At 49.1% G+C, this 12,638-nt stretch overlaps 1 protein-coding gene across 13 annotated transcripts in view; it reads left to right on the top strand.

The window, feature by feature from the left end:
• LOC106579657 (receptor-type tyrosine-protein phosphatase mu) overlaps positions 1-12,638 on the top strand; it is a 283,633-nt gene that overhangs the window by 256,899 nt on the left and 14,096 nt on the right. For all 13 annotated transcript variants that reach the window (XM_082965986.1, XM_014159789.2, XM_014159785.2 and 10 more), the window contains 5 exons: positions 448-545; positions 5,015-5,131; positions 5,853-6,007; positions 7,348-7,483; positions 11,759-11,908. In XM_082965986.1, coding sequence (XP_082822112.1) covers positions 448-545; positions 5,015-5,131; positions 5,853-6,007; positions 7,348-7,483; positions 11,759-11,908 — 656 coding nt within the window. The remainder of the gene's footprint in view (positions 1-447; positions 546-5,014; positions 5,132-5,852; positions 6,008-7,347; positions 7,484-11,758; positions 11,909-12,638) is intronic.

Here is a 12,638-nt window from a genome sequence, read left to right as displayed (position 1 = left end):
AAAAATGTGGCAAAGAAATGAATACAAAGCATTATACATTTACATTTACGTCATTTAGCAGACGCTCTTATCCAGATCGACTTACAAATTGGTGCATTCACCTTATGATATCCAGTGGAACAACCACTTTACAATAGTACATCTGCCAATAGTACATATGCCATTATGTTTGAGGTAAATCCAACCAACACATCACTGAATACCATTCTTCATATTTTCAAGCTCTATTATGGTATGGATATGCTTGTCGTTGGCAAAGACTAGGGAGAAAAATCCACCTTTCAGCAGGACAATAACCTACAACATCGCACTTTGTAACACAACAAAATGTGGAAAAGGGGGTTTGAATACTTTCTGAAGACCCTGTAGATAACATTGCTATCAGTATGGTCACAAAGGGCTTCACGTACACTCAACCTCTCCCTCCCGTTCTCTTTCTCTCCTCAGGGCCTATGCAGGAGACTGTCTACGACTTCTGGAGGATGGTGTGGCAGGAGAACACGGCAACTATTGTCATGGTGACCAACCTGGTGGAGGTGGGAAGGGTGAGTACCGTGAGACCCAGCCACACACACACAGTACTGGTACATTTTTGTTGATTCAGCCAATAAAGAAATTAAAGAAACCAAATGGCCATATTCCAGATAGGGGATTACAGAAACCCCGGGCCTGATATTATTCCAGATAGGGGATTACAGAAACCCCGGGCCTGATATTATTCCAGATAGGGGATTACAGAAACCCCGGGCCTGATATTATTCCAGCGAGGGGATTACAGAAACCCCGGGCCTGATATTATTACAGAAACCCCGAGCCTGATATTATTCCAGCGAGGGGATTACAGAAACCCTGGGCCTGATATTATTACAGAAACCCCGGGCCTGATATTATTCCAGCGAGGGGATTACAGAAACCTCGGGCCTGATATTATTCCAGCGAGGGGATTACAGAAACCCCGGGCCTGATATTATTCCAGCGAGGGGATTACAGAAACCCTGGGCCTGATATTATTCCAGGCAGGGGATTACAGAAACCCTGGGCCTGATATTATTCCAGGCAGGGGATTACAGAAACCCTGGGCCTGATATTATTCCAGGCAGGGGATTACAGAAACCCTGGGCCTGATATTATTCCAGGCAGGGGATTACAGAAACCCCGGGCCTGATATTATTCCAGCGAGGGGATTACAGAAACCCTGGGCCTGATATTATTCCAGGCGAGGGGATTACAGAAACCCTGGGCCTGATATTATTCCAGGCGAGGGGATTACAGAAACCCTGGGCCTGATATTATTCCAGGCGAGGGGATTACAGAAACCCTGGGCCTGATATTATTCCAGGCAGGGGATTACAGAAACCCTGGGCCTGATATTATTCCAGGCGGGGGATTACAGAAACCCTGGGCCTGATATTATTTCAGGCAGGGGATTACAGAAACCCTGGGCCTGACATTTTATATCCACTGGAAACTCTAGGCAATGTTCCCTGTGGATGCAGACCTCGTTCAATCCTATCAACAATTATTTAAGCCTTGAGAGGCGTGATCAGAGAGTGATCTGACCTGTTAGTCGAATAATCTCTCTAAAGCGGTCAAACCCATAACACCACACACACACACACACACTGACAGAGAGGACATGCCTAACCTGTCTGTGGCTCGTTTAAGAGCCCCAACACCCAGTGGCACCATACCGCATCAGCAAAAGAGGATCCGTGGTGCACGTCCCCAGAGAGTTAGCCAAGCGGTTGAATCCTCCCACCACCGAGCAGAGTCAACACCTGGTGCTATTGTTTTAACCCCTCAGCCCTGGCCATCCCATCTCACCCCCTGTTGAGTCTCCACTCTCCAGACCCCTTCAGTGGGCCGACGGCAGGCAGGAAGCACAATGTTAGTCTCTTCCACCATAATAATAAAAACCACTCGCTCCACGGCCATCACCATCTGCTAGGCTGCTTCACCGCTGATGAACTCTGGGAAATCCCTTCTCCCAGGCTCCTGTCGCTCGTTTTCATGCCAAGCTGTTTAGTTTTGATTTCGATCCAGACTCTTTTCTGTTTTTACTTGTCTTTTGGACCACGGGGTAGAGGGATGACGGAGAAAATAACACAACCCCAGATAATGTGTTTGTGACTGCCGCAGGCAGCCACGCACCCAAAGGCAGGCAGCCTCCCAAAGCATATCGCATCATAGCCGTCCGACACAGTCAGGGTTAATGGTTAAATAGGATATTTCAACCAAGACTTAATCTAGACAATGCTCCTCAGGGATTAGCTAGCAGCAGTGTCAGAGAGATCTGAGAGGCTGGAGGATCTGGACTTGAGCTCCATACTGTTTATTTTGATAGTGTCACTGGATACCCAAACCTCATTTCCCTGATAATCAGGGCTGAAGCTACAGTCAGCTCCACAGGGATCCCCCACACTTTATTTACCCTGTCATATGGCGGCGGGGTATCTAGTAAGATACCGATAGATAGCTAATCGTATTACCACGTCATCTTCCCAGTCTTTTAGTGTGAACCATAAAACATAAATAGACTATGTGACACTCTGTGACCAAAAATGGTTCTCCATATTACCCTGTTGATCCTCTCATATCACAGATTATCTACGTCATCCCAATTCCTCTCAGAACAGTCGCCTGCTACGCCCTGAGGTCCTCACATGCTTGCTCAGTGTGGGGCCTCTAAGGAAACTCCTAAGAAAGCTGCTCACGACACTAAAAATAAACCAAAGTAGCAGTATTAAGAACAAGCCGTGTTAGTCTGTGGGCTGTCTCTGGTAGGAATGAGGAAACTAGGGGGATCATGGTTAGAGTTCCACATAGTTCTCCTAGATTGGTATTTTTTAAAGGTCTCATCTGTGCTTCTGACAAGAAGAAAAGCACATGGACACAGAGATATGAAATTCTACCACTAGTTATGAGTCCTGGAATAGGAAACGTAGAGGATCATCTTAAAATGGTCTCCAACGACGTTGAGATTCCTCTCAAAGGCTATACCAGGAAACAGCGTGTAATAAGAGCTGATGAGGGCCTGTGGAAGCATATTCATGCCACCTACTTAAGAAAATGGCTTCCATGACCTGAAAGGAGACCTATACCAAATAAATGTAATTTGAGCAGCCAAGTACTGTAGAGACATGCTATACAAAACTACAGTATACCATCATAACCCATATATTTCAATCGATCATGCTTGTTCTCAACTGGTCTACCTGGTTAAATAAAGGTGAAATTAAAAATAAAATAAAAATGCTCAAAACAAACCATTAAAATGGTTTATCTCAATGGTGCTTCCATCGTACTGTAACAAACATGTAACTTGCTAATGTGTTATTGAGGAAAAGTAGGGTGTGTGTGTGTGGGGGGGGGCTTTCATAGTGTTATGCTGTATCACTCTCTCCATGATCAACACTGTCACAGAAGACCGAAAGAAAAACATTTCCCAGTGCCACCACCATTTAAGAAAACAGATATCCTTATCGCAGTTTAGCAGGTCTTTCTGGTCCTATCCAGAGAAGCAACCAGCGATGATAACTATGGTGGCGCTACCGGGAAAAAAGATTCATTAAAACACAATTATATCACCAATTAGAATAATTACAGTATCAGGGAGGGAGGGGACAGAGACAGATGAAGAGAAGGAGAAATGCAGAGGATAAGGATGATCCGGGGAGAGAGAAGATGAGGCTGGTGACAGAGGAGAGGACAGAGTGAGTGAGGGAACAGAGTGAGGGAGGGAGGGAGAAGGGGAGAGAGATGAGGCTGGTGACAGAGGAGAGGACGGACGGACGGAGGGAGGGAGTGAGTGAGGGAGAAGAGGAGAGAGAGAAGATGAGACTGGTGACAGACGAGAGGCCGGATTGAGTGAGGGAACAGAGTGAGGGAGGGAGAAGAGGAGAGAGATGAGGCTGGTGACAGAGGAGAGGACGGAGTGAGTGAGTGAGGGAGGGAGAAGGAGGGATAGTGTCAGAAAAATGAAATAAAAGATCATGACAGTGTATCAATATGAAAAAGAAACAAAGGGTTGAGCTGGTTTTAATTGATCAATGGCGAATGCTGAAGTAACTGTACTACTGTATATAATAGAGACAATAAGCCTCTTGCTGTGTAGGATGGGCCAGATAAGTGAGGTGGAGCTATCACAGAATCTGCACTATGCGACTTCTAGTGTCCCCTTAGAGTTCACAACCTCTTAATGAAGAATGAGCCCAGTGGTGCAGTATGGGTAATTAGAGCGGGGACATTGAGCACCTGCCCAAACACAGAGGGCTGTCTGCCTGACGCCATCTGAGACACCGTCAAGATGTCACTCGCTGGTTGCATCTCAAATGGTACACTTTTCCCTTTGTAGTGCACTACTTCTGGCCAGGGCCAAAGTAGTGCACTTTACAGAGAATATGGTGCCAAAAGTAGTGCACTATACAGGGAATATGGTGCCAAAAGTAGTGCACTATACAGGGAATATGCTGTCAAAAGTAGTGCACTATACAGGGAATATCCTGTCAAAAGTAGTGCACTATACAGGGAATGTGGTGCCAAAAGTAGTGCACTATACAGGGAATATGCTGTCAAAAGTAGTGCACTATACAGGGAATAGGGTGCGAAAAGAAGTGCACTATACAGGGAATAGGGTGCCATTTCAGACACACACCACAAGTGGTTGTTCTCTAAAAGCATTGGCACCTCTGTGTTTTGTATTTTCAACGTTAGTCCTCTAGGTTGCCCAGAATTCACTGAGGGCATAATTATGTTCTGAAACTTAAAGAAGAAAGAGTATAAAACCGTTGAGTTGACTCACAACAACACCTTATCAAACAACGTACACAATAGACACCTTCCTTCAGTAGCATGCACACACTCACCCAAGAACATCTCAGGCATGTTTCCACCTTGAAGGAACAGTTATTTCACCATGGGCGTGTGTGCTGGAGCGCGTGTGTATTGTGGACAAAGGTTGTTGACACGCCTCTACTGCAGTCAGGTCATCCCATTACACCCTGTGTCCCCTCAGGTGAAGTGCTGTAAGTACTGGCCTGACGACACTGAGATCTACAGGGACATGAAGGTGACCCTCATCGAGACACAGCTGCTGTCAGAGTACGTTATCAGGACCTTCGCTGTGGAAAAGGTAGGGACACTCCACTTGATCATGATACTGGAAGTCAATCATTGTGTTGTATTATAGTGTAGTGTTTAGCATGTATTGTGCCTAGGTTTGACAGATCGTCACATTGTACCGGGGGTGTCTTACTCCTTGCACCCACCTAGGCAACGCCCAGCTACCAACTACTTTACTGAGTGTTCCTAGTGGCGTCCTCCGTAATAGGCCCATCTGTCTTTAAGAATGCCTGTCTGTCTGTAACCATTTTTAGTGTTTGTCATCCTACTGTACTCCAGGCTGCTACCAGGCCTTTCCACTCCTATTCCCCTGAGCTGTGAATATTTCCCCTGGGGTGTGTGTGTGTGTGGCGTGCATGCTCAAGGCTCTGACGGGTGTCCGCCCTGCCGTCTGTATTCAGCCTGCTCGCTGTGTGTGTGTGAATCATCACTGTTCTCCAGCTGTTCTTCTCCTGTTTCAATCCCCCCCAGAGATGGGCTTTGTCATCAGTGTCCCTGTCTCCCTGTTCTGCTCAAGGACAAGATCAAAATGCTGCTTAGGAGGAAGGGGGAGAGAAGGAGATAGGAGAGAGATGGGTCTGTTTGGGGAGTGGGTAGACCTCAGCTGCAGTCCTCATTGTTAGCCACCCTCGGTGTGCATGCCTGGTGTGTGTCACAACAAGACCACTCAACAGTTTGTTACTTGTGAATCCAAATGAAGTATTCAACTGTGTTTTGTGTTGTCTCTCCAGAGGGGAGCCCATGAGATCCGGGAGATCCGTCAGTTCCACTTCACTGGCTGGCCAGACCATGGGGTCCCCTACCACACCACCGGCCTGCTGGGCTTCGTACGCAGGGTGAAGTCCAAGACCCCCGCCAATGCCGGGCCCATGGTGGTCCACTGCAGGTCAGACAAACTCACACACTCACTCTGGCTGGCTGGCTGGTTAACTGGTTGGTTGGCTGGCTGGTTAACGGGTTGGTTGGCTGGCTGGTTAACGGGTTGGTTGGCTGGCTGGTTAACGGGTTGGTTGGCTGGCTGGTTAACGGGTTGGTTGGCTGGCTGGTTAACGGGTTGGTTGGCTGGCTGGTTGGTTAACAGGTTGGTTGGTTAACGGGTTGGTTTGCTGCCTGGTTAACGGGTTGGTTGGCTGCCTGGTTAACGGGTTGGTTGGCTGGCTGGTTAACAGGATGGTTGGCAGCCTGGTTAACTGGCTGGCTGGCTGGCTGGCTAACCGGTTGGCTGGTTAACTGGTTGATTGGCTGCCTGGTTAACTGGTTGGTTGGCTGGCTGGCTGGTTAACTGGTTGGTTGGCTGGCTGGCTGGTTAACTGGTTGGTTGGCTGGCTGGCTGGTTAACTGGTTGGTTGGCTGGCTGGCTGGTTAACGGGTTGGTTGGCTGGCTGGCTGGTTAACGGGTTGGTTGGCTGGCTGGCTGGTTAACGGGTTGGTTGGCTGGCTGACTGGTTAACGGGTTGGTTGGCTGGCTGACTGGTTAACGGGTTGGTTGGCTGGCTGGTTAACGGGTTGGTTGGCTGGCTGGTTAACGGGTTGTTGGCTGGCTGGTTAACGGGTTGGTTGTCTGGCTGGTTGGTTAACGGGTTGGTTGTCTGGCTGGTTGGTTAACGGGTTGGTTGGCTGCCTGGTTAACAGGATGGTTGGCTGCCTGGTTAACTGGCTGGCTGGCTGGCTGGCTAACCGGCTGGCTGGTTAACTGGCTGGCTGGCTGGCTGGCTAACCGGCTGGCTGGTTAACTGGTTGATTGGCTGGCTGGTTAACTGGTTGGTTGGCTGGCTGGTTAACTGGTTGGTTGTCTGGCTGGTTGGTTAACGGGTTGGTTGGCTGGTTAACTGGTTAACTGGTTGGTTGGCTGCCTGGTTAACTGGTTGGTTGGCTGGCTGGCTGGCTAACCGGTTGGCTGGTTAACTGGTTGATTGGCTGGCTGATTAACTGGTTGGTTGGCTGGATAGAGCTGTTTCTCTTTGTCTCTTTTGCTCCCCCCTCCATTTGGTATGACTCAGAAAGACATAGCTAATGGATACTAATACAAAGTCAACAGCCACACTAAATAAAGTGGAGCTGCTATTGTCCGTCACACCCGTAACTGTTTACTCTCTCATGCATGTCTTGCCCTGATGTTTTCCATACAAATAGTCCCAGATATTTTGTCAACCAGGGCTTTGCTATAAAGAGTGTTCCCACATGTGCTTTGGTTCTCACGCTGTTGGGCTGTCTCTGTGTTCTCAGTGCAGGGGCGGGCAGGACTGGCTGTTTCATCGTGATTGACATCATGCTCGACATGGCGGAGAGAGAGGGTGTGGTCGACATCTACAACTGTGTGAGAGAGCTGCGCTCACGAAGGGTTAACATGGTCCAGACAGAGGTAAGAATGACATTGTCCTTGCTTGAACCCAAACACACAGGACCAAAATGGAAACAAGTCTTTTTACTTTTTTGTGTATATAATCCTCGGTAGTATTGGTATACGTCTCTTTCCTGGTGTAGCGTTTTGATGTATTTTAAATTGGTTAAGCTTTAGATGTGGTTTAGCAAATGGCTTGACCCAAATACGATACTTTTTGTCTTGATATATTTAGAACTAGCTTATTACTAGCCACCCATTCTAAAAGTGACTCTTTAAGTGTTGCAGTGCTTTCACTTGCTGATGTGTATAACGTTGAGTCATCAGTGTACATATAGACACACAGGCTTTACTCAATGCTGCTGGTAGTCATTCGTTTTTCATTGTTTGATTTAATTTCCATGCCATTATTTTAATATATATAAACTATAAAATGTATAGCTGCAAAGCTACTACAAGAGTTTTCTTGGAGGACATACAGAATGGTCCCCAGTACACAAAAGGCCAGTTCGTGTCTTGTCATAATAGTTCACTGTATTTTGATGACAACCGTATGGCCTGCAAATCCCTTTCACCTTCAACTCCACATCCAATGACAAGAGGGTGACGTCACAGTCGCCTAACCTGGAAACACTGACCCTCCACTCCCAAGTTGAGACGTTTCTGAAATGTCATATCATAAATGATTTACGTCAAGCCTGGGGCCTTTTTCCCTGAGAAGACGAGCAGGAGAGGGAGACAGGGAAAGAGAGTGTGAGACAGGGTGTGTGTGAGAGAGACGGGGTGTGTGAGAGAGAGACGGGGTGTGTGAGAGAGAGACGGGGTGTGTGAGAGAGAGACGGGGTGTGTGAGAGAGAGACGGGGTGTGTGAGAGAGAGACGGGGTGTAGGAGAGAGAGACGGGGTGTAGGAGAGAGAGACGGGGTGTGTGAGAGAGAGACGGGGTGTGTGAGAGAGACGGGGTGTGTGAGAGAGAGAGAGACGGGGTGTGTGAGAGAGAGAGAGACGGGGTGTGTGAGAGAGAGAGAGACGGGGTGTGTGAGAGAGAGAGAGAGACGGGGTGTGCGAGAGAGAGAGAGACGGGGTGTGCGAGAGAGAGAGAGACGGGGTGTGCGAGAGAGAGAGAGACGGGGTGTGCGAGAGAGAGAGAGACGGGGTGTGCGAGAGAGAGAGAGAGAGACGGGGTGTGCGAGAGAGAGAGAGACGGGGTGAGAGAGAGAGACGGACGGACGGGGTGAGAGAGAGAGACGGACGGAGGGGTGAGAGAGACGGACGGACGGGGTGAGAGAGAGACGGACGGGGTGAGAGAGAGAGAGAGAGAGACGGACGGGGTGAGAGAGAGAGAGAGAGACGGACGGGGTGAGAGAGAGAGAGAGAGACGGACGGGGTGAGAGAGAGAGAGAGAGAGAGACGGACGGGGTGAGAGAGAGAGAGAGAGAGAGACGGACGGGGTGAGAGAGAGAGAGAGAGAGAGACGGACGGGGTGAGAGAGAGAGAGAGAGAGAGAGACGGACGGGGTGAGAGAGAGAGAGAGAGACGGACGGGGTGAGAGAGAGAGAGACGGACGGGGTGAGAGAGAGAGAGAGAGAGAGAGAGACGGACGGACGGGGTGAGAGAGAGAGAGAGAGAGAGAGAGAGAGAGACGGACAGGGTGAGAGAGAGAGGGTGAGAGAGAGAGACGGACAGGGTGAAAGAGAGAGAGACAGAGAGACGGACAGGGTGAGAGAGAGACGGACAGGGTGAGAGAGAGAGAGGGTGAGAGGGTGAGAGAGAGAGAGGGTGAGAGAGAGAGAGGGTGAGAGAGAGAGAGAGAGACAGAGAGACGGACAGGGTGAGAGAGAGAGGGTGAGAGAGAGAGACGGACAGGGTGAGAGAGAGAGAGAGACGGACAGGGTGAGAGAGAGAGAGACGGACAGGGTGAGAGAGAGAGAGAGACGGACAGGGTGAGAGAGAGAGAGAGAGACAGAGAGACGGACAGGGTGAGAGAGAGAGAGAGAGAGACGGACAGGGTGAGAGGGTGAGAGAGAGAGACGGACAGGGTGAAAGAGACAGAGACAGAGAGACGGACAGGGTGAGAGAGAGAGAGAGAGACAGAGAGACAGAGAGACGGACAGGGTGAGAGAGAGAGAGGGACAGAGAGACAGAGAGACGGACAGGGTGAGAGAGAGAGACGGACAGGGTGAGAGAGAGAGGGTGAGAGAGAGAGACGGACAGGGTGAGAGAGAGAGGGTGAGAGAGAGACGGACAGGGTGAGAGAGAGAGAGAGAGAGAGGGTGAGAGAGAGAGACGGACAGGGTGAGAGAGAGAGGGTGAGAGAGAGAGACGGACAGGGTGAGAGAGAGAGACGGACAGGGTGAGAGAGAGAGACGGACAGGGTGAGAGAGAGAGACGGACAGGGTGAGAGAGAGAGGGTGAGAGAGAGACGGACAGGGTGAGAGAGAGAGACGGACAGGGTGAGAGAGAGAGGGTGAGAGAGAGAGAGACGGACAGGGTGAGAGAGAGAGAGAGAGAGAGAGAGGGTGAGAGAGAGAGACGGACAGGGTGAGAGAGAGAGAGAGAGAGAGGGTGAGAGAGAGAGACGGACAGGGTGAGAGAGAGAGAGACAGAGAGAGAGACAGAGAGACGGACAGGGTGAGAGAGAGACAGAGAGACAGAGACGGACAGGGTGAGAGAGAGAGACAGAGAGACGGACAGGGTGAGAGAGAGAGAGAGAGACGGACAGGGTGAGAGAGAGAGAGAGACGGACAGGGTGAGAGAGAGAGAGAGAGAGACGGACAGGGTGAGAGAGAGAGGGTGAGAGAGAGAGACGGACAGGGTGAGAGAGCGAGAGAGAGAGAGAGAGAGGGAGAGGGTGAGAGAGAGAGAGACAGAGACGGACAGGGTGAGAGAGAGAGAGAGACGGACAGGGTGAGAGAGAGAGGGTGAGAGAGAGAGACGGACAGGGTGAGAGAGCGAGAGAGAGAGAGAGAGAGAGAGGGTGAGAGAGAGAGACGGACAGGGTGAGAGAGAGAGAGAGAGGGTGAGAGAGAGACAGAGAGAGAGACAGAAAGACGGACAGGGTGAGAGAGAGACAGAGAGAGAGACAGAGAGACGGACAGGGTGAGAGAGCGAGAGAGACAGAGAGACGGACAGGGTGAGAGAGAGAGAGAGACAGAGAGACGGACAGGGTGAGAGAGAGAGAGAGAGAGAGAGACAGAGACGGACAGGGTGAGAGAGAGAGAGAGACAGAGAGACAGAGAGACGGACAGGGTGAGAGAGAGAGAGAGAGAGAGAGAGACGGACAGGGTGAGAGAGAGGGTGAGAGAGAGAGACGGACAGGGTGAGAGAGAGAGAGAGAGAGAGAGAGAGGGTGAGAGAGAGAGAGACAGAGACGGACAGGGGGTGAGAGAGAGAGAGAGACAGAGAGACGGACAGGGTGAGAGAGACAGAGAGACAGAGAGACGGACAGGGTGAGAGAGAGAGAGAGAGACAGAGAGACAGACAGGGTGAGAGAGAGAGAGAGAGAGAAAGAGAGACGGACAGGGTGAGAGAGAGAGAGAGAGAGACGGACAGGGACAGAGGTGTTAACCAGCAGTAACTACTCGGTTGCAGCTAGCTGTGATGATCTGGTGTAATGGCCCAGAGCTTGTGGTGGAGAAAAGAAGTCTGATATGGTCTGGGTTGATATCGCACTGTGCAGACTGGCAGGTATTGACCTACCTAAAGCTGGCTGGTGTCCGATCTAAAGGTGAAGACCGCTAGCCGTGGCTAACAGTGACTACTAGCTAGTGGCTAGTTAGCTGGTTAGCTTCTGATGGAGGTTCCAGTTATAAGGAATAAAAATAGCACAACCGTACCACATTGGGTGAGACGGGTTGCAGGAAAGTATATTTAGATCGTAGGTGGAAAGTGATATTAAAAATATATACGAAAAAAAACGACTAAACCGACTATTGACATGGGACAGGACAGGACAAGACGAGCACACGTCCGACTGCTACGCCATCTTGGAACGACTCGATTCTATTCTACGGAGTCATTTACTTTATGTTCTTATATTTTCTTATTTCTTATTGTTGTAAAGAAGGACCCTACAAGTAAGCATTTCATTGGACGATGTATACCATGCGTATTCCGTACATACGACTAATAAAAGTTGAAACGTAAATTGGCTTGAGTCAGTCATCACTGTTGTTAGGTCATCTTTCTGGCACTGTTCACTACCTGCACTTTAATAGCGATGTGAGTCCTTCCTGTTCAGGTGTAGCATGGCTGTCTGTCCCTCACTATTTCCTGGGCCCTCCTCTGTGTCCTACAGGAGCAGTATGTGTTCATCCACGACGCCATCTTGGAGGCGTGTCTGTGCGGGGACACCACCGTCCCAGCCAACCAGCTACGATCGGTCTACTATGACATGAACCGCCTGGACCCCCAGACTAACTCCAGCCAGATCAAAGAGGAGTTCAGGGTATGTGCCTTGGGCCTGCGTGCGTGCATTGTTCATCATACGTGGATATGTGGTATATTAGTGTACGTGGATATGTGGTATATTAGTGTACGTGGATATGTGGTATATTAGTGTACGTGGATATGTGGTATATTAGTGTACGTGGATATGTGGTATATTAGTGTACGTGGATATGTGGTATATTAGTGTACGTGGATATGTGGTATATTAGTGTACGTGGATATGTGGTATATTAGTGTACGTACGTGGATATGTGGTATATTAGTGTACGTATGTGGATATGTGGTATATTAGTGTACGTATGTGGATATGTGGTATATTAGTGTACGTATGTGGATATGTGGTATATTAGTGTACGTATGTGGATATGTGGTATATTAGTGTACGTATGTGGATATGTGGTATATTAGTGTACGTATGTGGATATGTGGTATATTAGTGTACGTATGTGGATATGTGGTATATTAGTGTACGTGGATATGTGGTATATTAGTGTACGTGGATATGTGGTATATTAGTGTACTATATTAGTGTACGAACGTGGGTATGTGGTATATTAGTGTACGTGGATATGTGGTATATTAGTGTACGTGGATATGTGGTATATTAGTGTACGTGGATATGTGGTATATTAGTGTACGTACGTGGATATGTGGTATATTAGTGTACGTACGTGGATATGTGGTATATTAGTGTACGTGGATATGTGGTATATTAGTGTACGTACGTG

This window comes from Salmo salar, chromosome 19 (genome assembly GCF_965601325.2).
Source record: "Salmo salar chromosome 19, fSalSal1, whole genome shotgun sequence".
Lineage (NCBI taxonomy): Eukaryota > Metazoa > Chordata > Actinopteri > Salmoniformes > Salmonidae > Salmo > Salmo salar.
Note: the sequence above shows the minus strand (reverse complement) of the source record. Positions and strands in the feature narration are given on the sequence as shown.